A 27,819-nucleotide genomic window follows, 5' to 3' on the forward strand; every position below is an offset into this window, starting at 1 on the left:
AGGATATTAATACCTTCCTGTCTGAACTTGAGTTACCAACAGTGACAAAGGAACAAAATAAAAAGTTATTATCCACAATAACTAAAGAAGAAATTAATTTAGCAATTAAAAGATTAAAGGGAGGGAAGATGGCAGGGGCAGATGGATTTGGTCCGGAATGGTACAAAATAATGCAGGATTTTTTTGGCCCCAACGTTGCTGAAAACATTTAATTGGGTGATGGACAATAAGATAGTCCCACCCTCATGGAGTGAAGCAATAATTTCTATCATCCCGAAGGAAGGAAAGGATAGATTGCAATGTAGTAACTATCGTCCTATTAGTGTTCTGAATATAGACTATAAGTTGTTCACCTCTATCATGTCAAGAAGATTAGAAACAATTTTACCAGGGTAAAGATCATAAAGATCAGACGGGTGTCATCAAAGAAAGACAGAATCAAGACAACATTAGGAGGGTTTTACACATAATGAGGCAGGTTGAAAAGCAAAAATTAGAGACCTTAGTATTGAGTTTAGACGCTGAAAAGGCATTTGATTCGGTGAGGTGGTCCTTTTTATATAATGTGCTTGAAAAATTTGGTTTTGATAAATCTGGAATTGATGTTATTTCAGGGTTATACAATAACCCAACTGCTAGAATCAAAATTAACAGAGACCTCACTGAATCATTCAGATTGGAGTGCGGGACTCGACAAGGGTGTTGCATCTCGCCTCTCCTCTTCACCTTGTTTATCGAACCTCTAAGCCAGTGGATCAGGCAGAGAGAGGATATAACTGGAGTAAGAACAGTAGGTGGGGAACAAAAATTGGCACTTTTTGCTGATGATTTACTATTGACTATATCTTACCCCACACAGGTTGTTCCTAAAATCATTAAACTACTACTAGAACATGGCTCTTTTTCAGGGTACAAGGTTAATGTAAATAAAACACAGGTATTAACTCTGAACTATGACCCACCAGAAGAAATCAAGGAAAGTTACAAATGGATATGGGAGGCAGACAGTATCAGATATCTAGGGGTGGTATTGCACAGACTTCGCTAAAATGTTTGAAGCTAATTATGATTAAATATTCTCCCCCGAATGCTCTACTTATTCCAGTTCTTACCAATATTCATACCTCAAAAACAATTTGTAGAGTGGGATAGGATGCTGTCAAAATATATTTGGAAAGGGAAAAAATCCAGGAGTTAAGTATAAATCCTTACAATTGAAGAAAGATAAAGGAGGTTGTGGTCTTCCTTGTTTACGAGAATACTATTGTGCTGCACAGACCATTAATATGTTTGTGTTCTTCATATTACACTGCAGGATGGAAAGATGTGGAGGGGACAACTGTTGAAGCAATACCAGTTAAAACTTCAAATTGCAGAATAAGATTCTTTTAACAGACGAACCCATTTCACATGTAATGATAGCTGCTTGGAATGAAGCAATTAAGATTTGTGGTTTGGAGGACACTTCAAAAATCCTAAAATGGTATGCGTACATTTCAGATTTTACCCCGAACCAGCATGACGATAGATTTAAAAATTGGATTTTAAAAGGATTGACGGATTATTATTCATTTATCCACAAGGGGGCACTCCAATCTTTTCAATCCTTGCAAAGAAAACATGGATTAGGCTCTGCTGACTTTTTCAGGTATCTTCAGATCAGACACCATTTTAACCAGGACCTGAAAGTGCATTTAAACAACCTAGGATTCGTGGAAACATTTATATCATTAACTACAAAATTAGGGGCACAAAACAAAATTATATCCAGGTTAAACAACAGCATCCTGCGGTGTAAAAAAGACAGCACACACTATGTTAAAGCGAAATGGGAAAAAGAAGGTAATCTGAAAAAAATGTTAGAGGGATTTTTTTGTAAACACTGCTGCTTCTTACTAAGTGTGCACAGATTCGAAAGGTAAAATGAATAACATAAATATTATGGAAGTAATTTGGTTACCCCCCCCACCCACACCTGAGTTCTGATGTTACTGTAATAGAAAGTTAAAAATGGTAAAGCAACGTCGTAATGTACTTAATATGTCGAACAATTGTGAAATTCTACATGCTTTTTCAATAAAAGATGATTAAAAAAAAAAAAAAAAACCTGGACTGGATCATGCAGATCCAGTACATTTTAGACCTATTTCCAAGCTCCCTTTTTTATTGAAACTCCTTGAAAAGGTAGTTTAAAACCAGTAAACAACATTATTGAAACATTCCAATCTGGTTTTAAAACTATGCACAGCACCGAAACTGCTCTCGTAAAAGTCTTTAACGATATATTTTTAGCAACAGATGCTGTGTGGTCCTTGTGCTTCTGGATTTGACAGCTGCCTTTGATACTGTGGACCATGAAATTCTCGTCTCTCGTTTAGAGCGATGGGTGGGAATTACAGGCATAGCCCTAAAATGGTTTCAATCCTACTTGAAAGGTAGGACATTCAGTGTCATCTGTGGTGACTCTGTGTCTACCCACGGCTCACTGCTTCTGTGGCATCCCGCAAGGCTCAATTCTAGGCCCTCTTTTCCCTTTATCTCCACCCACTTGGCTCAATACTTAGGAAACATGGCATCTCTCTCCATTTTTATGCAGATGACAGCCAGATCTATGTACCTTTGAGTAATGACACTCTCAGACCATTGTTTGCATGTCTAGGGGACATAAAGGCTTGGATGGCTCTCAACTTCTTAAGTTTTAATGAAAACAAAACGGAGGTGACTAGATTACTGCAATGCACTTTTTGTGGGGATGAATGGATCGTCTCTCACCCGTCTCCAGATGGTGCAAAATGCTGCAGCTCGTCTTCTAACAGGAACACGTAAATATGAACACATCTCCCCAGTTCTACGCTCACTCCATTGGCTACCCATTCAATTTAGGATAGATTTTAAACTTCTTTTACTGACTTTTAAATCCTTGAATGCCCCCCCCCCCCTTATTTATCTGAGCTGCTTCATCCTTATACACCCACCTGTTCGCTCAGGTCAGTTGACAAACTTTTCCTGAGAGTGCCTAAAACCCGTCGCAAACTTAAAGGGGACCGTGCTTTTGTGGTGGCAGCTCCGAAATTGTGGAATACCCTTCCTCTTACCATTAGACAGGCTTCCTGACTGTCTGATTTTAAAACTGGTCTTAAAACCCATCTCTTCCATTTGGTTTTTGACCTTTGAGGATGACACTTAGAGGAACTCATTTGTTAGTGTTTTAACGGTATACATTATATGTATGTGATAACCTGTAAATTGATGTTTTCTTTTAATCTCTGTACAGCATTTTGTGCAACTTCGTGATTGCTGTTAAAGTGCTCTATAAATACATTTTGATTTATTGATTGATCAACACCACACAGCTGTGTGAAGTTGAAAGCCAATCTATTAACACTGTCAGCTGAGGTTGAAATCAAATCTGGAATAAGAAGTGCTGCTTGGTCAATACATAATTAAATAAATAATAAAACAGACAAAGGAGTATTTTAATACTCTCTTGTTAAAGTAAAATCTGTCTGGCACAATATAGTATCCAGGTCATTATACTCTATACCAGGCTGCTGGGCAGGACAGGTTTAAAAAAAATAAAAAATAAAGAAGTGCTACTTGGAAGTCAGACAGTCTACCATATGAGCTATTAAGCAAGACTTCTTACAAGGATCACAATTTGATGTTTGGTTATTAGAAAAGTGCATTTGCTTTACATAAAACATTTCTACTGTCAATTTGGCATTTTCAGTTAGAGCTTGAGCAGCTGAACATGACAAGATATAGCATGTGTCCATACTCCAAACAGGAGGGAAGAAGAACAGAAGAGTTTAAGAGTTGGGTGAGAGGGGGAGAAGTCAGTTTGAAGTATCAATTGTAGTCAATGACAACTTGACTTTGGGTTACCTATCAATTAAGGCTTAAACCTAAAAAACTGGCATTTTGAGAGAGAAAAGGCATGTGGCTACATTTAAATGCCTTTTATGTGCTTATGGAGATGAATACATGTGACTGGCAGCAGTTTAGAAAAATAATTCTGGTCTGCCAAATTCTCTCTACCGCACTGTAGCTGGTCATGTGACACAGTGATGAAATCTCCAAAAAGCTCTAAAACCCTTCACTTAGGAAGTAAATATCTCCTAAACTAAAATGCATACAAATATTAATATAAAAATCAACCATTACAGATATCAGCAACAAAGTAAGAGGGCACATCTCATGATGAAGACGTACAATTTGAAGTTGAAACAAAGTGTGTGGGACAAACCGCACAGGAAAAGATAGGTGCCAAACTAAAAATAAAGAACTAGAAAGGGCATTTTGGAAAAAAAAATATGTATGAGAGCTGTCAGCTGTGACTGCTACCGCTTCCGCTTCAAAGTGCTGCTCCATCAGCAATTTTTCAAATCCTGTAGTGCCACCAACAGGAAAAACAATCCATCATATGCCAAAGACTTGCAGAACTATAGCTCTCACACTAATTATCAGTAATATTTCTTTGTGGATTTTGTGTTCGCTGCTGCTCCCCAACCCCCAAGTTCTCTCCCTCAACCCCATCCAGTCGAGGCAGATGGTCGCCCACCCTGAGCCGTGGTCCCGTTTGAGATTTCTGCTTCTTAAAAGGTTTTTCCTTGCCTGTTTTGCCAAGTGCTCGCCCATGGAGGGATTTGTTTGGTCTCTCTAATATCACAGTACGGTCTAGACCTGCGCTATATGAAAAGCGCAATGAGAAAACTTTTGTTGTGTATTGGTACTAAATAAATAAAACTGAGTTAAAGATTTTAAACAGCCCCAATATAAATGGTTTATCTATATTTCTAAAAGAAATTCAAACTAGCAGATGATACTTTATTTAATTGATACAACTTTAGAATTAAGTCATAAATTTTCAAAGGCTTCGGGATTACTGCTTAACATAGGGAAATGTGAAATCTTAAGTCTATTTGATATAGATAATGATAGTATATGCAGTATTTTGGTGAAAAAGACTGTTAAATAGTTAGGTATTGACGCAACTAAAGATTTGCTAACTAAAAATATTATGAATGTGGCTTCAACCGTCCATTTCTGGAGTTCTACATACAAAGTCTGAAGGTATATCTAGACTGACTTATCCTGCTCTTTCAATGTTTGTCCAATACTCAACATCCAGGGAAATGAACAACATACTAAATAACATACTATAAAGGAATGTATTGTATTGTTCTGTTCATCAAGCAAAACAGAACAATACAACATATGCCCATTTTGGCCTCTTACTCCTACCATCTCCAGAATCACTTTAAAGAACATGGCTGGAAGATGGTCACAGGTGTCAGTAACACAGCTCCTACTGTTGTTGCTAAGAACACAAGTCATTTCAATTGAGTCAATTTATTTTATACCTTTATTATTTCATAGCAGGTCCATCATTATTCACCTCTACCTTCATCTTAGATATCAAAGAATCTGACTATGCTGGTAAGTTTAGGCCTCCAACTAATTTTTCACTGCTAGAAACCAACGTATGAATGTCAGCTTACTAAAATTAATTATTTTTTATGTTAATCTTCCCCATAGGTCTACCTGTGCCTATTGAAGTGGAGAGCAGTCTCATTATGCTTACCAGCACACCTGCCTCTCCAGTTATAAATTGATGTGGTGAGCAAGGGACCAGCACAGGTTGACAGAGACAGAGTTTCCAAAAAGCCCCTTCACCATTAAAGATGTGAAAAAAGAAAGTACCATAAACACTTTCAATAACTTTTATTTTCCCCCCTAATAGATCTGTACACTCAACAAATCAAACTTAAGATGAGCCTAGCAAAAACTGGTCTGTACATGATAAATGCTTTTGGGCACAAGAGCTTAACAACCATTTAAATAATCAAATGATGCAAACACTTAAAAATCAGTCCCAGAGTTTGAGAACATTGAGTGACTGAAAGAGGCAGGACCAAAAAAAAAACAAATAATAATGTTCCCTTTATATCTTTCTCTCCAGTGTTATAGAAAAGTACAGTCAAATATCTTATTTACAGCGGAATTAACAAAACTCTAGTTTGATCAAACAGATTTTGAGGTGTAGCAAGGGATTTTGTGTTTGTGTAAAGGGGGTAAATCTAGTAGTATGGCATATTTAATGTGGATGTAAAAAAGAAGGGACAGACCATGAATGTGAAACAGAAGGAGGATGCACGCAAGCCAACAACAGACAATATGGCTACTGCTCCAATTCCAGCACCAACATGTGGACACCTTCAAGCACTCATACTTGTATGCAAGTCAGTCAAAACATAAGAATTTCATCTTTTCAAGCAAATTCATCCCCCTTTCACTAATCAACCAGGGAATTAACCATTCCTGAGATACATTATTGAATTTATGAATTAAGTCTTGACAGTTACACAGCTTTGCAACTTTCCTAGTTCATAGTGTTTGAAATGTAACACTTAAAGCACACCTATTTCCCCATTCAGTACTTTGTCAAAATGAATCTGCATTATTGCTGGAACAACAGTGATTTCATTCCCACTGAAGAGAGACCCAATAAAAGTATGACATACATGGAGTTTATATTTAAAATTACATTCATGGTGGAAATTAATCCCTTAGATGGTTCTTTTAGCACTTTCAGGCTGAATCCAACATTGCCATATAAGGTGTGCAAACACAGGGATGGGTCTGACTTCATAACATTTGATAAACGTTCTGATTCCATGTCTGAAAAAACAGGTCTATACTACGACACCTTCAGATTTAACTGAAAAGCAGTAAAATATTGTAATATGTCGAGGGACTGTGGTTCTTCTTGCTTAGCAGGTACCAGTGATGTGGTTTACCTACAGACAGGTGTTTCATTGAGCAAGATAACTGGGTAACAGAGCTTGTTTTCAGTTTAATGAAGTAGGTTTAAATAACTCATCATAAAAACCTGTCTTACTTACTTTATTTAACTGTTCATATTTGCTTTGAGTTGGGTTTATACAAGTGTAATCCTGGTTTGTTCGGCTTACTCAAGCCAAGCTTTTCACAATGAGCTCTGCTTTTCTGATTCTACTTTATACAACACCTCTCTACCTGACATTAGCCATCTAAAATTATTTTGTTAATTCTCATCCTGGAGACGTATGTCTTTTTTCAAACACAGAAGATCTCGAGTGACACTGGAATTATTTTGTAGAAAAGGCAGCATAATTACACTATGAAATCTTAATGAATTTCAATAGCAAAACTGTTCCCATTTGGGGGCCTGTATCATGAAGTGAGAGGAGCAGATTAGCCAGCTATTTTTTAGCTTGACTCACACTTTTCTGTATCACAAAGCTGGCTCACTTCAGGTAAGATTACCATGATGACATATGCTACTTCAGAGGATCAGATCAAAACCTGTCAACAGCCTGCATTCTGACAAATCAGATCACAGAAAAATTATGGTAAAGTGACAATAAGAGCAACAAATACTTTCATAGATCAGTAAAATCACTTTGTTGGCTTTCCAGTTGGCACTCTGGGTTTTAAAGCAATCTTACACTAAACAGGCCATCGTGAATGGTGATTTACATCTGAATGATGAGAACATTAGAGCAACTTTGTGATGAAAAATAATACATTTTGCTTATCTTGAGAGAAAAAAAGCCAAACATTTAAATGGGTATGATCATTACTACACTTAAAGCCTTACTTTTAATATTTAAATATAATTTTCTACAGTTTGGTATACTGCTCAAGTTGTGTTTTTATATTAAACACATTTCCCCTAGTCAAATATTTTTCCTGCCTCAGTAACACAATCTCCCAATGGATATCACAGTTTCATCTCATGTCATAGTAAGTACAGTCACAGAGTTCTGATAATGTTTGTAATTAACACCTCTTTCACCTGAAAGTGCTCACAGCCAGACAAGAAAGCCCAGAGTTTACAAGGCAGTTGATATAACCAGCTTTGTGATACCAGTTATGAAACCAGGGATTCCCAAAAGGACCAGACCAAGTTGAACTTGCTTTGATATACAGGCCCATGAAATCAGAACAGATTTAAAAAATCCAGGCTTGTGTCAATTAGATAATCAAAGTCAACTCTGTTATCCACATGTGAAGAACAAGGTCCTGCTATGTACTGCATCACAATGCCCGTTTACACACAGGCTGACAGATGACAGAGACCCCGAGACACACGTCTGCACAGCAAAGAGCAGAAAACAGAGGTGCTCCTGGGCTGGTTTACCATGCATACTAATGAAAAACTGGTTTGATTAACACAATTAGGTCAACACCGAAGAGCAGCACTGCAAACGAAATTGTACAGTGTTTCTTTCCCACATCAGTCTGACTTATTACCATTATTTAGTCTTTAATGGTTTATCAGTCAACACAAGTCAACGACCTCCAGCAGCTTTTTTTTCCCACCTGTGTTTTGATAAGACTTAACAAATGTACTTTTTTAAAAATTTTCATCTTGTATAATAATTCTTTGTGTGCAAATTATTTAAAATCATCTTTCAGGACTTTGGGGATAAAAAAATCTTCAGAGTGCATCTTTACAGTTATGCCAGTCTTTAAAAACAGATTACAAACAGTCCTTACGTAATGTTGTACATCATCAGCCATACTTTGGCTTGCTAACATGCTGTCAGAAATTGCAGTTGCAGTAATCTTGCCAACTTTTGAGCACCAATTTGAAAAGCTGTTCAACAGCATTTTGTATGGTAAGTTGAAATTCCAGGCTCCTGTAACGCAGTGCAAGTTGGTGGAGAATAGCAGAGCAACGGCAACCACCTCGCTCCTCTGTCCTAGCTGGAGGTGCAGCAGCAGCTCTGGATGGAGACCCCAGAGAAGTCTGTGGACTCTTCTCATTTCCCCTCATTTGTGCCTCATTGTCTCTTTTCTCCTCCTGCCTGTGACCTGGAACTTGATCAGTGTGTCATCTTGAAGGGCATCTCAATTCCTAAAAGGCTCCTATATGAGTGAAGATGCACAGGGACTGATGATGAAACTCTCACCCTCATCAGGCTGAGGGCTGAAAAGGATCACCTGTTTACAGGTAAAAAGCACAGCCAAAAAAGCCTCGGAATTAGCTACTAAATTTCTATGTAGGCATACATGATGGCCTACTGTAATCTGTTGGTCAAATTTTCTATTACTCATAATTGCAACATCGAGATGTTTCTACATGTCATAATGCTGACAGACATTTTTCTGGAAGCTATGATATGGAGTCATTATGTAGACTATTGGTGCCGATAATCGGTATGCTCTTTTGACAGATCAGAAAATAAAGCTTCAGGCTATAACAAAACAATGGACAAATGATGTACACGTCATATTTAATTGGCATTGCTTCAAAGCAAGGATGTCTCCTATGTTAAAAGCCTGTTGCCTCGACTCCTCTCTCCTTGCATCTCTTCCCCTCATCTTCCGCATGCATCTCGGGTTGAAGAGACTAAGATGCAAGAAGAGGTGTTGAGGAAAGAAATTGAGGATGTACAAAGTGAGAAATAAAAAAGACCTGGCAGACTAGCTGGGTGCTCCACCAGGTACCACCCCTCTAACCTCTTCTGCTCTTTGCTGTGCATGGACCCGTTGAGTCTCTATAGCCTTTCTGCTGCCACATTCTACCCAGACAAGAACCCCCAAAAATCACCTGTATTGCTGAGGTGTCAATTAAACTCAAAAAAGTGTTTACATAGACTGATGGAGGTGTTTGTCCACACAGCATTATGATGCATATCAGTCAGCAAATGCTAAGATTAAACATTAAGTTATGATGGGGCAGGAAAAAAAATACTGGTTGAACCTTTATTTAGTTACAATATAGATTTGTTTTTGTTTTTTTAAAATGCACTAGTACCTCTTCCTTTACATCTTTAAGTTTTTTTGTGAACAAGAACAACAGAGGAATGTTGTCTTATTTTGAAGCAGTGCTGTGTTCTGTTAGATTATACCTGCAAACAATTTTTAATTTATTTTCAAGGGGGTCAAAAAAACAAGAAAAAAGAAAAACAATCTTCTTAGATCCAGAGATGCCTGGGACCCTAGGATGACTCATGTCACAGACTGCTGATCACAAGAGAATGGGGTGAAAATGGTGTGTTAGGAGTTCAAAATCCATCCACCCATACACCTAGGCCCCTCTCTGCCAGCGTACGGTTCACTGAAATCACCTGAAAGAAGAAGAAAACATTCATATTAATAATGGAGGTGAATTAAGGTGGGCTACAGGTGAATTACCGCCATGCCCATTTGAGCTGTAATCGGTTAAGTCAGCTACACATCTTTAAAAAGGTACACTGTGTAATTTTACAAGGAAATTATATTACATTTTTATTGCCAAAATATGAATGTGTTGTAGCCTTATCTAAAAACTGACGGAATTCACCAGTAGGGGTGTGATGAGACACTTAGCTCACAAATTATATGAAAATTTGGAGTGTTAAAACACTTCATTTCCTGCATTCTGGTTAATGTTTCTGAATCAATTTATGGTGTTTTTATTTAGGTAAAGGGAAACAAAAGTGAGGCAGCAGGTGACAATTCAAAATCTATACAAAGAATAAATGTAAATGCTCCGTACTTGTATAGCACCTTTCTAGTCTTTTCGACCACTCAAAGTGCTTTTACACTACATCTGCATTCATTTGTCACACACATTCATACACTGGCGGAACTGCCACCAAGGGCAATTCGGGGTTCAGTATCTTGCCCAAGGATACTTCAACATGCAGCCTGGAGGAGCCGGGGATTGAACCGCCGACCTTCCGATTAACGGGCAACCCGCCCGAATATAATGCAGTAAGGCTCTCAGGTATTTGGTGTTGCTTTTAGATATGTTTCTCTTTTAGCAACAGGATGACTTTTCGCATGTAATATCCTCCGTGCTGAGTCAACACACATGCAGGCATGACTTAGTCTTTCATCCTCTTTAGTGTTTTGTTGGGGGAAGTAACCTCTTTAAATGTGCATATGGCACCTTTTTACCTCGATGATGAATTTATTAGGGCCCGAGCTCGAACCGTGGCCATTTTACATGTATAATAAGAGTCGCGCCTTGAACACATACGTGTGTATATTTGTGTTATCTACACTGAAGTCTGTCTGATTTTATTTTATTTTTATTATAGTGATTTTTGTATGAGTAAGCACATTATGAGCAATGTACAATCCAGAGTCAAATTCCTCATGTGTGCACATACTTGGCAATAAAGCTGATTCTGATTCTGCTCCATATGCCAATATTCACTCAAAGTCATAGCGCCACCTGCTGGCAACAGGAAATGACTTGTTTTACGCTGTAATGTACTACTCCTAGCAGGTTGGACATAAATTCAGAACTGTCCCAGAAAGCCCTAACACATTGATGAAGCCATGTTGAGTTTGCAGTTAATGGCGTGGGGGTACAACAGGAAGCTGTTGTAACTTAACTGTAAATGCTCAGATCTATACCAAAATTTACACGTTTATTAAGAATCCTACCCTGAACACATGTAAATGCCGAAATTCACCCATAGTCATAGCACCACCTGCTGGCAACAGGAAGTGACCTTCAACGAAGCAGCCCCCCGCTGCACGTTTCACCTACATGTATGAAATTTCTGTTGCAGATGTATAATGTCCAGTCGTACTAAAAAGCCTCATGGAGCGATGCTCTAAACCCAACAGGAAGTCAGCCATTTTGAATTTTATTTTTGGATGATTTACACACTCCGACAGAATTCAGATTTGTGCTGTGCAATCTACAGCCATCACTAAATCAATATTATAATATCACTAATTCCACTTCTGAGAAGTGGTTTTAAAATGTTACCAAAAAAAATAAATAAATGAATCAGTTCTTTGTTTGAATGAATTGAGGAGGGCTCTTGACGTCGGAAATTGCTGGTTTACGTGCCAACGTGCTGCGGTAAGCGAATTTCCATTTCCGGTGCTTGTGTGTTGATAGCGTGTTTTGCTGCTCTGACTAAATCCAGTTAAATTAGTTAGATTTGTCATTACAGCGGCTAACTGTCCACTAAACACTTATTCTTACAGTAGTTTTGCCTAACTACTCGTTTAATCTCATAGTTGTTTTCAAAAAGTTTAGGTAGCTAGCGCTACCGTACTTTAGCTTAGGTGTTCGCGACTTTAGCTCAGCAGCTAGTGATGGCTTCTCTTTCTCCCTCTCGCTCTCCTACTTTCTGCTGCTCATTGTAATCCCAGAGCAGCGTACTACTTGTCATTAACAGAGGAAAATAGGAACAACCCTGCGGTTTCTTTTCAGCACTGTAACCAGGCTAATAGAGAGTCACAGCTCTATTGAGCCATGTATTCCCATAGCTCCCAATAGTTACAACTTCATGGGCTTCTTTAATGATAAAATTCTAACTATTAGAAACAAAATTCACCAAGACCTGCCCTCAAATGGCACCAACTTATCTCTAAACTCAGGAACCTTAGAAACGGCTGTAAAACCAGATATGTTTAGACTGCTTTGCTTCCCTCAATCTTTACCAACTAACTTCAATAATTTCTTCATCTAAACCATCAACCTGCCTCTTAGACCCCATCCTGACTAGGCTGCTTAACAAAGTTTTACCCTTAGTCAGCACTTCTTTACTATGATCAATCTATCTTTATCAACAGGCTATGTACCACAGTACTTTAAAGTAGCTGTAATTAAACCTCTTCTGAAAAAGCCCAACCATGATCCAGATGTTTTAGCCAACTATAGACCTATATCTAACCTTCCATTTCTCTCCAAGAAAAGCTGTTGCCAAACAGCTGTGTGACTTTCTACATAGCAATAGTTTGAGGATTTTCAGTCAGGATTTAGAGTTCATCATAGCACAGAGACAGCACTGGTGAAAATTACTAATGACCTCTGAACTGCATCAGACAAAGGACTGTACTGTTCTGAGACTGGAACATTTCATTGGCACTAAAGGAATCGTTCTAAGCTGGTTTAAGTCCTATTTATCAAATCGATCTCAGTTTGTACATGTTAACGATGAGTCCTCCATGCACACCAAAGTTAGTCACGGAGTTCCACAAGGATCTGTGCTCGGACCAATCCTCTTCACTTTATATATGCTTCCTTTAGGCAATATTATCAGGAAATATTCCATAAATTTTCATTGTTATGCAGATGATACTCAGTTATATCTATCGATCAAGCCAGATGAAACTCATCAGTTAGCTAAACTTCAAATGTGCCTTCAGGATGTTAAAACCTGGATGACCTGTAATTTTCTAATGTTAAACTCAGATAAAACTGAAGTTATTGTTCTGGGGCCCAAGCACCTCCGTGACGCATTATAGTTTCCCTTGATGGCATCGCCCTGGCCTAGACATTTTTCTAGAGGCAAGAAAGTTTTGGGGAAATCTAAAAACTACGACGAGGGGAAAGAAAACCGTGGAGACGATGGAATCTGGCATCGAGTAGAGGGACCTTTACCACCAATCCAAACCCTGGGCAAGAGCTGACAACTGAACTTAAGCAGAAATTTAACTTCAGACATGACATTATGCAGCGATTCAACAATTTTAGGATTGAGATAAATCAAAATTACAAAGTGTCGTCATGGATGTCTGCAACCATGGTATAAGACTAATTGAAGCAGAAGTAAGAAAACAGTAAGCCAACACTCAGTTAATCTTAAAATAACATCTTCAAAATCATGGTATACTGACGTGTAATAGGGAGAATGGCATCTCTGTCATTGCCACAGCGAAACTGCAGTTCCTATGTAACACTGGAATTCCAGACAGGGAACCTTTTTGCAACAAAAGTGTAATACTTCATGACAACACACACCAACACGACTTTTCAGCAAGCTAGCAATGAGAGGAAGCTAGCTCGGTTTTGTTAGTAAGAATATCATGGCAGAGACTGCGAAGAGCCCGAAGATGCAGTTGGAGGAAGTGAAGGAGAAAAACAGTGACAGAGAAAAAGATAACAGTACATATGGGACTTGCTTTTACTCGTTGGCATGAGCTTAAAAAGCTGAAAGGATGTAGGACAGATGCCAAGCCGGCCCTCTTGCTGTTTAATACAATACTGTATTATCTTATGCCGCTCAAATCTATTCACTGTGTTTGTGCTATTCATGCTATCATGTACAAGAATTATCAATATTATAGCTATTATCTAATTATACCTTAATTTAACTGGAAAAAAACTCATTGAGATGAAAAATGTGTCTCCAAGATGGCGCTGAGTATAGCTGCGCTTTGTTTTGTCTTTGTGTGGTAATTCAGTTTTTGGCTGTGATTCCCAGTGCTCTTTCACCAGGGAGGAGCTCATGAACATCAGGGGAACCACTCCAACGGATTTAATTCCCACTTTTCTCGAGTCATCAGGGAATTATTGGACATTTTGGTGAAGGGTTCTATCGCTGTTGCTCGCGCTGTGAGCCACAGGAGAGGGAAAAGAGCCAGGTCGCTCGTGCATCTTTGCCGGCGGGGATTCCGCATACTGCTACCGGCAATATTTCTCTCCAACGTGCGCTCACTGTGCAACAAACTGGACGAACTTCAGCTTCCGGTGGGGAACAAACTGAACGAACCTCAGCTTCTGGTGCGGAAAAACAGACTTTTATACAGCTTCTGTTCTGTGCTTCACAGAAACCTGGCTGTCTGAACTTATACCGGGCTCAGCACTGCAGCTGGCAGGCTTCTAACTGTTAGAGCGGACTGCGACACAGAACTCTCTGGCAAAACAAAAGGTGGAGGTATCTGTTTTTATATTAACAATGGTGATTCAGCAGTGATTCAGCAGCACTGTTCTCCTAATCTGGAATATTTAATCATAAAGTGTAAACCGTTTTACTCCCCCCGTGAGTTTGCTTCATTCATTCTGATCGGTGTTTACATTCTGCTGCACGGCAACGTGCACAATGCACAGCGCAAGCTGGCTGACCAGATACTGTGTGTGGAGCAGACAAACCCCCTTTTTATGGTTCTTGGTGGTGATGAGATTACAGAGGCTATGACATGCTACATCAGCTTCTCTGAGGACAGCTGCACCCCAACACGCACCAGGGTGAGTGACAAACCCTGGTTCACAGCTAAGCTCAGACAGCTGAGTTTGGAAAAGGAAGAGGTGTTTAGGGTGACAGGGCCAGGTTTAAGGAGTCAAAGTACATTCATTTACATTTATTCATTTAGCTGACGCTTTTATCCAAAGCGACTTGCACGACTCTGGAGCAACTAGGGGTTAAGTCTTGCTCGGGGACACAATGGTGGATGTCTCACAGTGGGAATTGAACCCAGGTCTCCCACACCAAAGGCAGGCATCTTATCTATGCACCACCACCACCCCATTAAGTACAGGTTTAGCAAGGAAGTGCAAGATGCTAAACAGCTGTATGCAGAGAGACTACAACACCAGTTCTCAAGAAATGACTCTGCTTCTGTCTGGAGAGGATTCAGATAGATCACCAGCTACAAAGAAAGACTCACGCCTTGCCAACGAGTTGAACAAGTTTTACTGTCGCTTTGAAAGACAATGGGACAGACCTGACACCATCCCCCGTCACACCACTGCCCAGCCACAGTCCACCATCTCCTCCCCCTCTTTTACCATCCTAGAGAGGGATGTCAACAGACTGTTCAGGAGGCAGAAACCTCACAAAGCAGCGGGGCCGGACTCTGTCTCCCTATCCACCCTGAAGCACTGTGCTGATCAGCTGTCTCAGGTGTTCAGACATTTTTAACACTGGAGTCATGCCATGTGCCAGCCTGCTTCAAAGCCTCCACCATCATCCCTGGACCCCCTGCAGTTCGCCTACAGAGCCAACAGGTCTGTAGATGATGCAGTAAACATGGCACTTCACTACATGCTCCAGCACCTGGACTCCCCAGGAACCTACGCCAGGATCCTGTTTGTGGACTTCAGCTCTGCTTTCAACACCATCATCCCGGCCCTGCTGCAGGACAAGCTCTCCCAGCTGAACGTGCCTGACTCCACCTGCAGGTGGATCACAGACTTCCTGACAGCACATGAAGCTGGGAAAACATGTCTCTGATTCCAGGACCATCAGCACCGGTTCCCCTCAAGGCTGCGTTCTTTCCCCTCTGCTCTTCTCCCTGTACACCAACAGCTGCACCTCCAGTCACCAGTCTGTCAAGCTCCTGAAGTTTGCGGACGACACCACCCTCTTTGGGCTCATCTCTGGTGGGGATGAGTCTGCCTATAGGTGGGATATTGACCATCTGGTGACCTGGTGCGGCCAGAACAGTCTGAAGCTCAATGCTCTGAAGACAGTGGAGATGGTCGTGGACTTCAGGAAGAGCCCAGCCCCACTCTCCCCCATCATCCTGAGTGACTCCACTGTGGACTCCTTCCGCTTCCTGGGCACCATCATCTCCCAGGACCTCAAGTGGGAGCTGAACATCACCTCCCTCACCAAGAAGGCCCAGCACAGGATGTACTTCCTGCGGCAGCTGAAGAAGTTCAGCCTGCCAAAGACAATGATGGTGCACTTCTTCACTGAGTCCATCCTCACCTCCTCCATCACCATCTGGTACACTGCTGCCAGTGCCAGGGACAAGGGCAGGCTGCAGCGTATCATTCGCTCTGCAGAGAAGGTGATTGGCTGCAATCTTCCATCACTTCAGGACCTGTACGCCTCAGAGTCCTGGAGGCAGGAAAGATTGCAGCTGACGCCTCCCATCCCGGTCACAAACCGTTCCAGACTCTCCCATCTGGCAGCTTCTTCCCGTCTGCAGCTAGCCTTATCAACAAGGCCCGGGCCCCCCCTTTCAAATAATACAATCGTCTCTGCACATGTAAATATCACTTCATCTCATATCATGCACAAACCTGGCACATTGTACATATTTGTTGTTAATTGTAAATTGTTGTTGTTCCATTGTTATTTTTATTTTTTTATATTGTCAGTTGTATTATTTTTCTCTATTCTTATATTAGTTGCATTTGTTTATTTCTACATCTATTTATGTCAGCTGTATGTCTGTCTACGTGTAGCACCTTAACACCAGAGCAAATTGGCTTTATTGCCAAGTAGTGTTTTATGCGTAAAACACTACTTGGCAATAAAGCTCCTTCTGATTCTTCTGAACTTATAACAGAGTCTGGGCCTGGGTTGGGTTGCACATTCCCTGAAATCAATCAGACACCTCAGCTTTCATATATAGTAACATTTTATTCTAAAGCCATGATCAGAGGGGCCATGATCAGAGGGGCCAAGTCCACATCATCAGAGGGGAAGAACAGCGGCAGGGGCAATGATTTCATGTCCGGTGCACAGACAGATGCACACGTCCGCCAGCCTGTAGCAATTACATTTGAAAGTCCTGCACGGGAGTACACGGCCCTGTGGAGGCTTCCAGACATGCTGCTCAAAGTTAGTAAACACGGTACAACAAAGAACAGCCAATGCCAATCAGATTTACGTATCGAGGACAGAAGCCTTCTTTACCCGAAACAAGTGCAACTTTTCAGGGACAATGACAGTAATGACAATCACACAGACAGACGCGTTGCCATCTTCGAGATGTGCTGCCATCAATAATGAGGCTGTGAATGTGAGGAAACTAATCAGTGGTTGGTCAAAAACAAACGCCTTTACACAAGGTGACAGTGTCTCTGTCTGCACCTTATAGGGAAGCAATGAGGGTCACATCTCTGATCCTCTGCTGGTCAGATATGTAACTGCGCTGCACAGTGTTTCAATATTATGCGCACAGCAGCACAGACAATAACCAACACATAGCCAATGCCTGAAAATGCCTTAATGATCATGCTATGATCAATGTCTTCAGGCTGTTCTGAGATAATGATTATAATAACAATAATAACTAACATTACGATTATTATCATAAACACTACTATAAATATCTTTACCATTTTTCATTTAGTCTATAGCAACATCACCTTTACTGTCTGTACCTCTGTGTGTATATTGTGTAGGCTGCCTCCCTCCCCTCTCTCTCTCCTTCCATCCCTCTCTCTTTCTCTGTCCCTCTCTCTCCCGCTACTTCCTTCACCCCCAACCGGTCGAGGCAGATGGCCGCCCACCCTGAGCCATGGTTCTGCTCGAAGTTTCTGCCTCTTAAAAGGAAGTTTTTCCTTGCCTCTGTCGCCTAGAGCTGCTCTTGGTGGGAATTGTTGGGCTTCTGTAAATAACATCATAGAGTACGGTCTAGACCTTCTCTTTTATGAAAAGCGCTGTGAGATAACTGTTTGGCGCTATATAAATAAAATTGAATTGAAATTGAATTCGAAAAATTAAGAACTTCACAAGAGTTGATTGTGGAATTTGTTTAATTTAAGACACAGAAGTCTCGGGGGAAACAAAGCCCTCCCCCTGGGAACACGCCCCAGGCAACAAAAACACAGCGCCATGCGCTCTTCTCTTCGCTCGTCTCTTGGCACGCTTACGCTCAGCATCGGAGCGTGCTCCGTGTCCAAGCAACGGCCCGGCATTGTCCGTGAAATTTTCTTCGTCTTCCTGCAACTTACTTAGCCATATTCACGTGAACCTTCGCTGAATTTACTTTCTTTTGTTTGTTAAGAGTTATGAGACCATTTGAGCCACGCAACTTTGAATTCAGAAACAACCAAGTTCCTTTTTAAGCTTTATTTCAGTCGAATTAACGTCTGCCGCTCCCACTCAAGTTCGGACCCAGCCACGTGGGTTAGTTACACTAGCTGACACCGATGAACCAAGCCAGGCTAATGGCCTATCACTGCAATTTTTCTTCAACCACAAGCCAGCTAGGACGGACCTCCAGGACAAACCTGCTAGTAAAAAGCCGGTCCTGGCGTGCCAAGCTGCTGAAACTGTGGACGCTAAGGACCTAAGCTTTAACTAGTCATGGGGCCATCTGAAAACCAACCGGCTGAGAAACCAACAAGCAGTAACACAAACAAACTACATTCTGTGGTCGAGGTGATGTCCTTTATCTTTAATCATTTAGCCTTTAATCCATAGTCATTTTAGCCTAAAACTCCAAGCCAAATTTAACTTCGTGATTATATAACTTAGAACCCATAGAATCAAATCCTTTCCCACAATAGACCAACTAGACTCACATTGAATTCTCTCACACTCATTGATTGCATTCTGATTGTTTAATCATTATTGTTGTATGTCTTTGATATATTTAACTTCACTTTTTATTCACTTTAGTTAGTTAATAAATTTCACCTTAATCACAGGAACTGTGTTTGTGTACTGTTTAAATCCAGGTCAATGGACAGAGGATTAACAACTTTGATATGAGACTGACTGATTGATTAAACTGATTCAAAATGATTAGCAATTATTAACTAACTGATCACTAGTGAATAATTGTGTAACTATTAAAACCATACCTAAGGCGTCCTGAAGGCCTTAGGCGAATGGAATTTCAGGTGGTGCCCCCAATACGAGCGCTAAATAATAATATCCCCAAATATTATTATTCATAACTTTTATACCAAGTAGGTTTATACAAATGATTGTATAAACAAAATGTTTTAATCTTTTTTAAAAAGTAATATAATTTGTTTAAGTTTTAATGGTGTCAAATTTTGCTTATGTGTCTTTTAAAAATATGATTTGACCTTCAGGAGGTACTAATGGTCAATTTTAAGACTAGACATCCAAAAATATAAAACAAGGTTGCAATTGATTTTGTATTACTGTATATTGTCTGCTAAGTAGCAGAATGGAGTTAAACTTAATTTCACTTTACAACCTTAACCCTAAGGTTTCCATTCCATAAAGACTAGTAATTTAAAATATGTGAACCTAACTTGCGGCTCAGTTTCTTTGTCTCTTCCCTCTTACAGAGTCAGACAAGCTGTTTCATGTCTTCAGTCCATATTACAGCGGTTATTCAAGCACATTAATTACAGAAGATATATCATGGTGCAGCTGCAGAATTTAGTTAGAAAGTGAGTTTGTCAAATAGGCTGCCAACAGTCTGACCATGTTTTATCAGCATTTCACTGACTTTGTTTTTTTGTCTTGCCACTACAGTCAAGATCCAACTAGATGTGTAAAATTTAAAATCTACTCCACATATATTCAATATGTAATGTAGTCTACTAGTCAACAGGCCCAAGCCAGATTTTTCACAAACCGGTAATACCAAATTCTAGTTTGATTTGTTTAAGCCTAATCTCTAGATATTTCAACATGTTAACCTTTTGTAAGTTGTAGCTTTGTCACAGACATAAGCCTTAAGCTACACTAACCATTTAGCCAAAGAATAAAAAATCCCGTCACTTTAGTTTAACAGAACATTTCATACAAGGAAAAACAAAAGAATTCTACCTTCTTCATGAACGTATTACATCATTTAAACATTACAACATCATTACTGCAAATTTTCAATGTCACTTTGTGAACCGCCCAATCACAGCCTGGATGGGGCGGGACATCAAAAAAGGTTGACCTGCTAACTTTCGAAATTGCTGAACTCGTTATGCATGATTGTTTATGATTATTGACAAGTTAGTATTTAACATTAACAAATGAAAGCCTGACCACAATGTAAAGCATTTTTCTTGCACAAGGATTTAACCCACAAAAATGAAACTGGATATACTAGTGGTCAGCTATATAGTATAGACTTATTATCTGAAATATAATGAATATACTAACATTAGTCGTAATCAAACCTTAACTACAGTGGTGTAATATCAGAACATAGTTTTATTTGTGAAACAATTGAACTGAATCTGAACTAATAAGCTGTTGAAATGTTACCATTACTCTATAAACTATCTGTAAGCAGATTATCCAAAGAAAATGTAATCTATAAATACTACTTTTTATTTAATGTTATATTATACTCATACACAAATTTACACTAGTTACAGGTTGTGGATAGTGCATCAGCAGTGCTCCTTCTTGATGCCTCCTCCTGAGTGTAACATGTTCCCCTTTCTCTATTTCACAGTTTTTGCTGTTACTAAAGTTATTGTTGTAATATAAATATTGTGTGCGCGTGTGTGTGGAGGGGCACAAGTAGGTCGGAGTAATCTTTTTTTTAAAACTCACAGCTGAGTCATAGGTGAATAAGTAGCGAAGTGCTTGTAGCCTTGAAGGGAAACATATCAAAATAAACAGCAGGACTCACCTTTTCAGAAGATGCTAGTGGCATATCTGCATACCAAAGTATGGTGGTATGATTTTGAAACTACAGCAACTGTAATTGTTGTTGCATAATAAACTCCACACTGCTCCAAAAAGTGAAGGGAACACACACATCAGAACTCAATGAACAAAATAGTTCAAATTTAAAAATCCTTACTGTACATCCTATATGTCGTTGAGAACAAAATAACGTAAAAACAGTTAATGGAAACAAATTCAAAATTCTAACTAAAAATCTAAATAAAATTTCACAAAAGCGCACACTCAAAAAAATAGTCCATTTTGGCCACAGTCTGGAGCCCTGGATTAAGTGGAAGTCGCTGATTGTAACGCAGATGCCGTCAAATTTATGTGAATTTGAGATTTATAGATCATAGGTGTGTAAGTTACAAATGGGCTTCTCAGAACCTGCATAAGGAAGGTTTTTATGCTTAGTATCTTTCTGAATCAAACGGAAGCACATAATCAGAAGAACATTTTTAGAAGTGAGGCCCATGGTATATACAAGTATCGTACCTCATCTCCAACCATGTTCCACAGGTGGACCAGTGGGAGGCCCGTGTTGTTATCGTAGTTTGAGACCTGGGGGGGGGGGGGGGGGGGGTAGAGATTGCTCGTTTGTTATTGTTTGTTACAGTTGACTTTGACAACCTGTAGCAGTGTAGTGGGAGTGGTCTTACCTGTGCCAGCAATGCCACTCCTCTGGTCATCTCCTCTAATGCTGCTGTGGCCTCCGGTGAAAAACGATCCTCTCCTGATCAAGGACATATGCCAGAACACGGAAAGGTGAAATTTATTTTTATTTTTTTCAAATGAAAAAATAATGAAGCCACTCCCCACACAATAGATCATTTAAAATTAAGTCACCACTTAATAAAATGACACTAAATTTGCTGGATACAATTCACATTCTCTTTAAAAATATATATTTTAATGCTAGTTTCCTTCATCTTCCATACAATTGTTTACTTCAGATCGATTGCACATGACTATACAACTTACTCAAGTTAAATTCATAAAATAACTGAAAATAACACAAGAGACACGAACTCATCCAAACCAAAAAAACAAACAAACAAAGATAAGCAGTGGGATGGGCTAGGGTGGGATAGTATCTGTTGCACATCTTGGGTTAGAATGAAATAATTTTATTTCTTACTCTCTTAAAATAATCTCAGTCATGAGGTAAGTTTGGGATTGGGGAATATATATAGTAAAATTAACCTTAAAAAACCTTCAAAAATGATGTCTTAAAACAAACAATTTTGTACCTGGAAGTGGGGCAATGTTGTCAAGCAATACTTCAGCACCTTGAAACGGTAGTGTTACAAAATCAGACCTAGAAAATAAAAAGGATCAATCTGTTAAAGACAATTTATGGAAATATACCTCACAATAGGGCTGGAACAAATTTTTATTTTCATTGTTGATAAATATGTTTATTATTTTCTTGATTCAGTCATTATTTGTCTATGAATTGCACGCAAGGTTTGGTACAGATTTGAGCATGTACAGTTATGTTACGACGACTTCCTGTTTCATGGTAAAGCATGGAACTTCGCCGCCCTGCCAAGGATACACCGTTGAAGGAAAACTAACATGACATAATCAATGTGTTAAGAGTTTTCTGAAATAGTTTTGAAGTAGATCACTTCATGTTGCCAGCAGGTGGCGATGGGACTACAGGTGAATTTTGGCTTGTAGATATGTTCAGGGCGGGACTCATATCAAACATGTAAAGTTTGGTGCAGATGTGGGCATGTAGACTGAAGTTACAACAGCTTCCTGTTTCATGGCGAATCATCAGCGTTTGTATAACATTTAATCGTCAATGGGTTTAGAGTAGACAGCGAAAATCTGAAGTCCGTCAGACTAATTCTCTAGGAGAAGTTTGTTAAAGTATGGAGGCCTGTAAACCATCCACAAATGACCATAAAATTCAAAATGGCTGACTTCCTGTTTGGATTTGGGCATTGCTCCTTTTTGGTACGTCTGGACATGATACATGTGCCACAGAAATTTCATACATGTAGGTAAAGCGACTGGATCAGGAGGTAGAGCGGGTTGCCCGTTAATCGGACAGTTGGAGGCCCAATCCCCAGCTCCTCCAGGCTGCATGTTGAAGTGTCTTTGGGCAAGATACTGAACCCCGAATTGCATGAATGTGTGTGAATGGTGAATGCAGATATAGTGCAAAAGACTAGAAAGACACTATACAAATACAGAGCATTTACATTTCCTGTTGCCAGCAGGTGGTGCTATGACTATGACTATATACACAACTGGTTAAACTGGAGGGGGATTACACTTGGTCCTGCACTGCAACAAAACTGAATAAACATATGCATGCGTCTAGGATTAGACTTAATCCTAGTTCCCTGGCATATCATTTCCACAGCGACTGCTACAAAGCCGATGTTGACCAGGATTGGAAGGAAACTATATTCAGAGAAGATCTTACATTATGTTTGTTTAGAAGTCCTTATGTATTTACATTTTTGGATTACACAGTTCTAATACAGTGAGACCTCTGACACCTACCTTATTTGCCGTAGTGAGTCGATCTTAACTCTGTCATAGCCTCCATAATCAACGTATCTAATCTCCACTTCATTTGTTTCTTTATAGAAGGTGATGACCTGAGCTCTCCACCAGGCTCCTTCCACCGCTGGAGCTGCACAGATCACACCAACTGAAGACAGAGACGGATCTTTAAGTGTCAGTACAGTCTTGACTTGGCAAGGAACAAGTGCAGCCGACATTAATATAGGTATACATTATCTAAATTCTAAAAAAGTAAAACTTAACAGCAATTCATGTGTATGCCAAGACAACAATACGTTTGTCATGGTGACAACTGCTGACACACAACTGATTTGAATGTCTAACTCTCCTGCACACCCACACACGTTTCATGTTGGTGTTGCCATCCTGGAGACTAGTGAGGTTGAGGCACACCAGCCGTTATTGTCAGCTTCTCCCCAGCTTTGAGCTCAGTGATTTGTTAACTGCCTGACTGGAAGAGTGTCACCTATTTTTGTTTCTTTCATTTTTCCCATTTTGTGAGATTTGTTTTATCAGCCTGAGGTGTGCATCATTGATTCATATTGAATTGGGGAAAGTGAAGTATTTAAACATCAGCTAAGTTTACCTGGTGTATTTTGTGGGAGTGCAAATGGTACAGAGGCCTGAACAGAGGCAGTGGGATTTTTCTGGCTCGATACTTTCAAAATCTAACTGTTTCTCAAACATTACATTCCCTAGCTTTAACACAGATCTATCAATTATGTTTCTGAATAGGCCCTGGTGCCAACATCAACAAATAAAAATGGATATGGTATTGGTGATTTTTTGGACAGGGTAGCATAGCTTCTGGGAGCTTGGAGTATAACAAATCCTGATATTTTACCAACTTAGAACTGAATCAACTTTGAACAATTAACTTTGAAGATGCACCTCTGGCTGCCTATGGAGTCATAGGTTCATAAGACAAAGAATGAGTAAAACTGTACACACATTTATCAGTATGCACTGAGTTAAACCCCACTGTATGACAGAGGTTACCTTCAGCAGGTGAGGGAAGGGCAGGGGTGCCTGGCTGGGAGTAGCAGAGGAACATCTGCTGGTCAAGGCTTCGCAGAGCGTGATAGGTGGGATGGGTGTGCTGCTGGACAAAGACGTGACCGGCTGACACGATGTTTACCACTATCACTTCAACTGTCACTCCACTGGGGAGCAGAAGCTGAGAAGACAAATGACACATGAGTTACTCTTCTGGTAAATGGCTTCCATGGTACAGTCTTCCATATAGCTAAAACCACACTTTATTCACAAAAAAAGCAGCATCCTCCCTTGTAACTCATGATGTAATGCACTGGCCAATAAAACAAACAAGGTAGAACACCTTGTAGCTTGTATTATGGTCATTTTACTGTAATTTTACTGTTGAGGTAGATGAACATTACTGCTGCTGTATATATTTTCTAGGTACAGTGCTGCCTAAAATAAGAACAAACCTATGAGGTGTGTTTTCCATACTTCTGCTGTGACTAGAGATGGGCTTAAACAGCATGTTTCCCTCAACTGTCAACTGCACTGCTACAGGTCACAGAATCTGATGGGTCACAGAATATAGTCTAACACTAGCAGCAGGCTTAGATGGACTACCAATCCTTCAAGTTATCAAAAATGCAGCAAGTTCTTACTAAAGCTTGAAGTTGGTAGATAGGTATTTAAGGACTTGTCCCCCCACAGTATGCATTACCCCAGAAATTCCAAATAGCCCCATGAAATGAAGACTAATCCAACATTATTAACTTTAAATAGTATCTTACTAGTGTAAGAGGATAACATCAACATAGTGTTGACTGTTGGGTGGAAGGATGAGCTGCCAACGGAGCTCTGTGTGTTAGACTAACAATGGTGACTAGCAACTGCGTCTATAAACAGAACTTAGACTCAGACACAGCAGCTCACAAGCTCCTCGGCAGGCTTCCTGGAAGTTAGCCAATCAGAAGAAAATGGGCTTTTCGGGCAGGGGCGCCTTATAGAGACTGCATCCAGGAGGTAGAGCAGAAATGTGAATGAATGATCTGATAAGGGTAGCAATAAATTGCAAAATAACAACTAACCATAAAGCAAAAATGCAGCTATAATCTCTTATCATGAAGCCTGACCCTCGCCTTTGGGTTGACATATGCTGGAAAGTATAAAAATGTAGGCATTTTCAAGGTATCCTGGCCTTGGTAGTCTACCAATATACTGTAGCAGCTAAAAAGCAACTCTCAAAATAAATATTTGCACAGCGCAGCCCAAGAGCACATCCTTACCCAGGAGGTCATAGGAAGTGATGGCAACGTGAGGGGGGGCGGTGGAGGTGCATATAGGTTGGTTAAGTCCAGATCTTTGAATTTCTTCCCAATCAAGGACAGGGCTTTATCAACCTGCTGCTTTGTACCTGGAAAAATATCAAATACAAGTCAAAGTTTTAGGTGTGGTCCAAAACGACACTGATGTAAAATGTTCAACATTTCATTTGAAAAACTCTTAATGTGAATGAATTCCCTCCCACCAGCACCTTCAGAAGACACAGGGATCTGGTTCCCCTGACTCACCCTCTATGTGACAGATCTGGAACTCCTGTGTATAAGGCAGGGTGGAGATGTAGATCTTTGCGCCCGAGTTCTGCTTCAGGAAACTCACGTATCTCCCTTGTTTCCCTATTAACCGTCCTACAAGATGCTGGTACAGGAAGACAGGCAGAAGAAACAATGTACACTAAACTGTAGTTTTTAACATTTTATAAGAATGTGAACCAAACCTTAAGAGCCTAATACCAATTCAGACTTTTCTAATGAGAAAAAGAATCCCTGAATTCTCACCAATTCCCTATAAATCGTAGCATCTAGGAAGTTGTGTCTTACAAATAAGTGTTCTTTAAATATTAAATATTTCCCTAGCCTCATCTTGTCAGTGAAGTTTGTCATTGTGGGTATCGTGTGAAAGGATACTGTATATCATTAATATTACGACTGAAATCCAAATCTTGGGTTTAAAGACAGCCACAAGCTCACCCCGTTTTAGAAAATCATAAAACATGACGGCCTAAATACAAGCGTTTTTTTTCAGTTTTTTGTGCCGCGAGGGCTGCTTCGTTAAAGATCATTTCCTGTTGTCAGCAGGTGGCGCTATGACTGTGGGTGTCGGCATGTACATGTGTTCAGGGCGGGACTCTTAATAAACGTGTAAAATTTGGTAAAGATCTGAGCATGTACAGTCAAGTTACAACAATTTCCTGCGTCAAGGCGAAGCGTGGACCTTTGCCGCCATGTCATTAACTGCAAACTCACAACAACTTTTACAACATGGCTTCATCAATGTGTTAAGGGCTTTCTGGGACAGTTCTGAAGTTGAAATGTCCAACTGCTAGGAGTAGTACATTACAGCGTAAAATATGTAATTTCCTGTTGCCAGCAGGTGGCGGTATGACTGAGTGATTATTGGCATATGGATGTGTTCAGGGCACAACTCTTATTAAACATGTAAAATTTGGTGCAGATGTGAGCATGTATATTGAAGTTATAACAACTTCCTGTGTCATGGCGCATCATCGATTTTGGATGGGCAGACGTTTTTAATGGGCATTTAGCATGTGAAAGTACAAATTACACATTGTGTGCACAGTGGCAGAACAATATCATAAACAACATATTTTTTTAATGCAAATTCTGAAAGTATTCATTATTGGTAACTTGATAGACACACGGTCTTGTTTTATATCACCATTAGCAGTAAAAAGAAATACATGTTTTCCACCAGGGCAGTAAAATGTGAAGTTTAGCTGCTGATCTGAGCTTCCCTGCTGTTTTATTGCCAATAATAATGTTTAACTCATTCACTCAAAGTAAGGGCACATTTCTGTCCACGTTGCAAAGCCATAACAGAGCGCTGGAGAATAACTACATGAAATTACAATCAACCAACTACATATTTTTTCTACCAGGACAGTAAATGTTTAGCTGGCTGATCTGAGCTTCCAGCTGTTAGCTACCGTTTTATTGCCAATTACTGATCAGCTGATTGTCTCACTAACTTAACCTACAAAGCCAAAACAGAGCTCTGGAGAGAGAGTAACTACATGAAATTAATCCCAACTACATATTTTACACCACAAGCCAAAGCCAGCGCTGGAGAATAAACCAATCCAACTAACCTTACATGATTTTTCTACCAGGGCAGTAAAAGTTTAGCTGGCTGATGCTTCCATGCTCTAAGC

General features: G+C 39.9%; 1 protein-coding gene across 1 annotated transcript in view; it reads right to left on the reverse strand.

Moving 5' to 3' along the window:
- Positions 1 to 5,709: 5,709 nt before the first annotated feature.
- akap1b (A kinase (PRKA) anchor protein 1b) overlaps positions 5,710 to 27,819 on the reverse strand; it is a 65,624-nt gene continuing 43,514 nt past the window's right edge. Inside the window, exons 4-11 of the mRNA XM_038692388.1 lie at positions 26,159 to 26,285; positions 25,874 to 26,001; positions 24,609 to 24,786; positions 23,586 to 23,736; positions 22,316 to 22,383; positions 21,725 to 21,798; positions 21,561 to 21,626; positions 5,710 to 10,121 (exon numbers count right to left, since the gene is read on the reverse strand). Of these exons, the coding sequence (XP_038548316.1) occupies positions 10,059 to 10,121; positions 21,561 to 21,626; positions 21,725 to 21,798; positions 22,316 to 22,383; positions 23,586 to 23,736; positions 24,609 to 24,786; positions 25,874 to 26,001; positions 26,159 to 26,285 (855 nt within the window). The 3' untranslated portion in view covers positions 5,710 to 10,058. The remainder of the gene's footprint in view (positions 10,122 to 21,560; positions 21,627 to 21,724; positions 21,799 to 22,315; positions 22,384 to 23,585; positions 23,737 to 24,608; positions 24,787 to 25,873; positions 26,002 to 26,158; positions 26,286 to 27,819) is intronic.

Source organism: Micropterus salmoides, unplaced genomic scaffold, assembly GCF_014851395.1.
Source record: "Micropterus salmoides isolate LMB-PRFRI ecotype aquatic unplaced genomic scaffold, ASM1485139v1 Ms_hic_scaffold_3, whole genome shotgun sequence".
Classification (NCBI taxonomy): domain Eukaryota; kingdom Metazoa; phylum Chordata; class Actinopteri; order Centrarchiformes; family Centrarchidae; genus Micropterus; species Micropterus salmoides.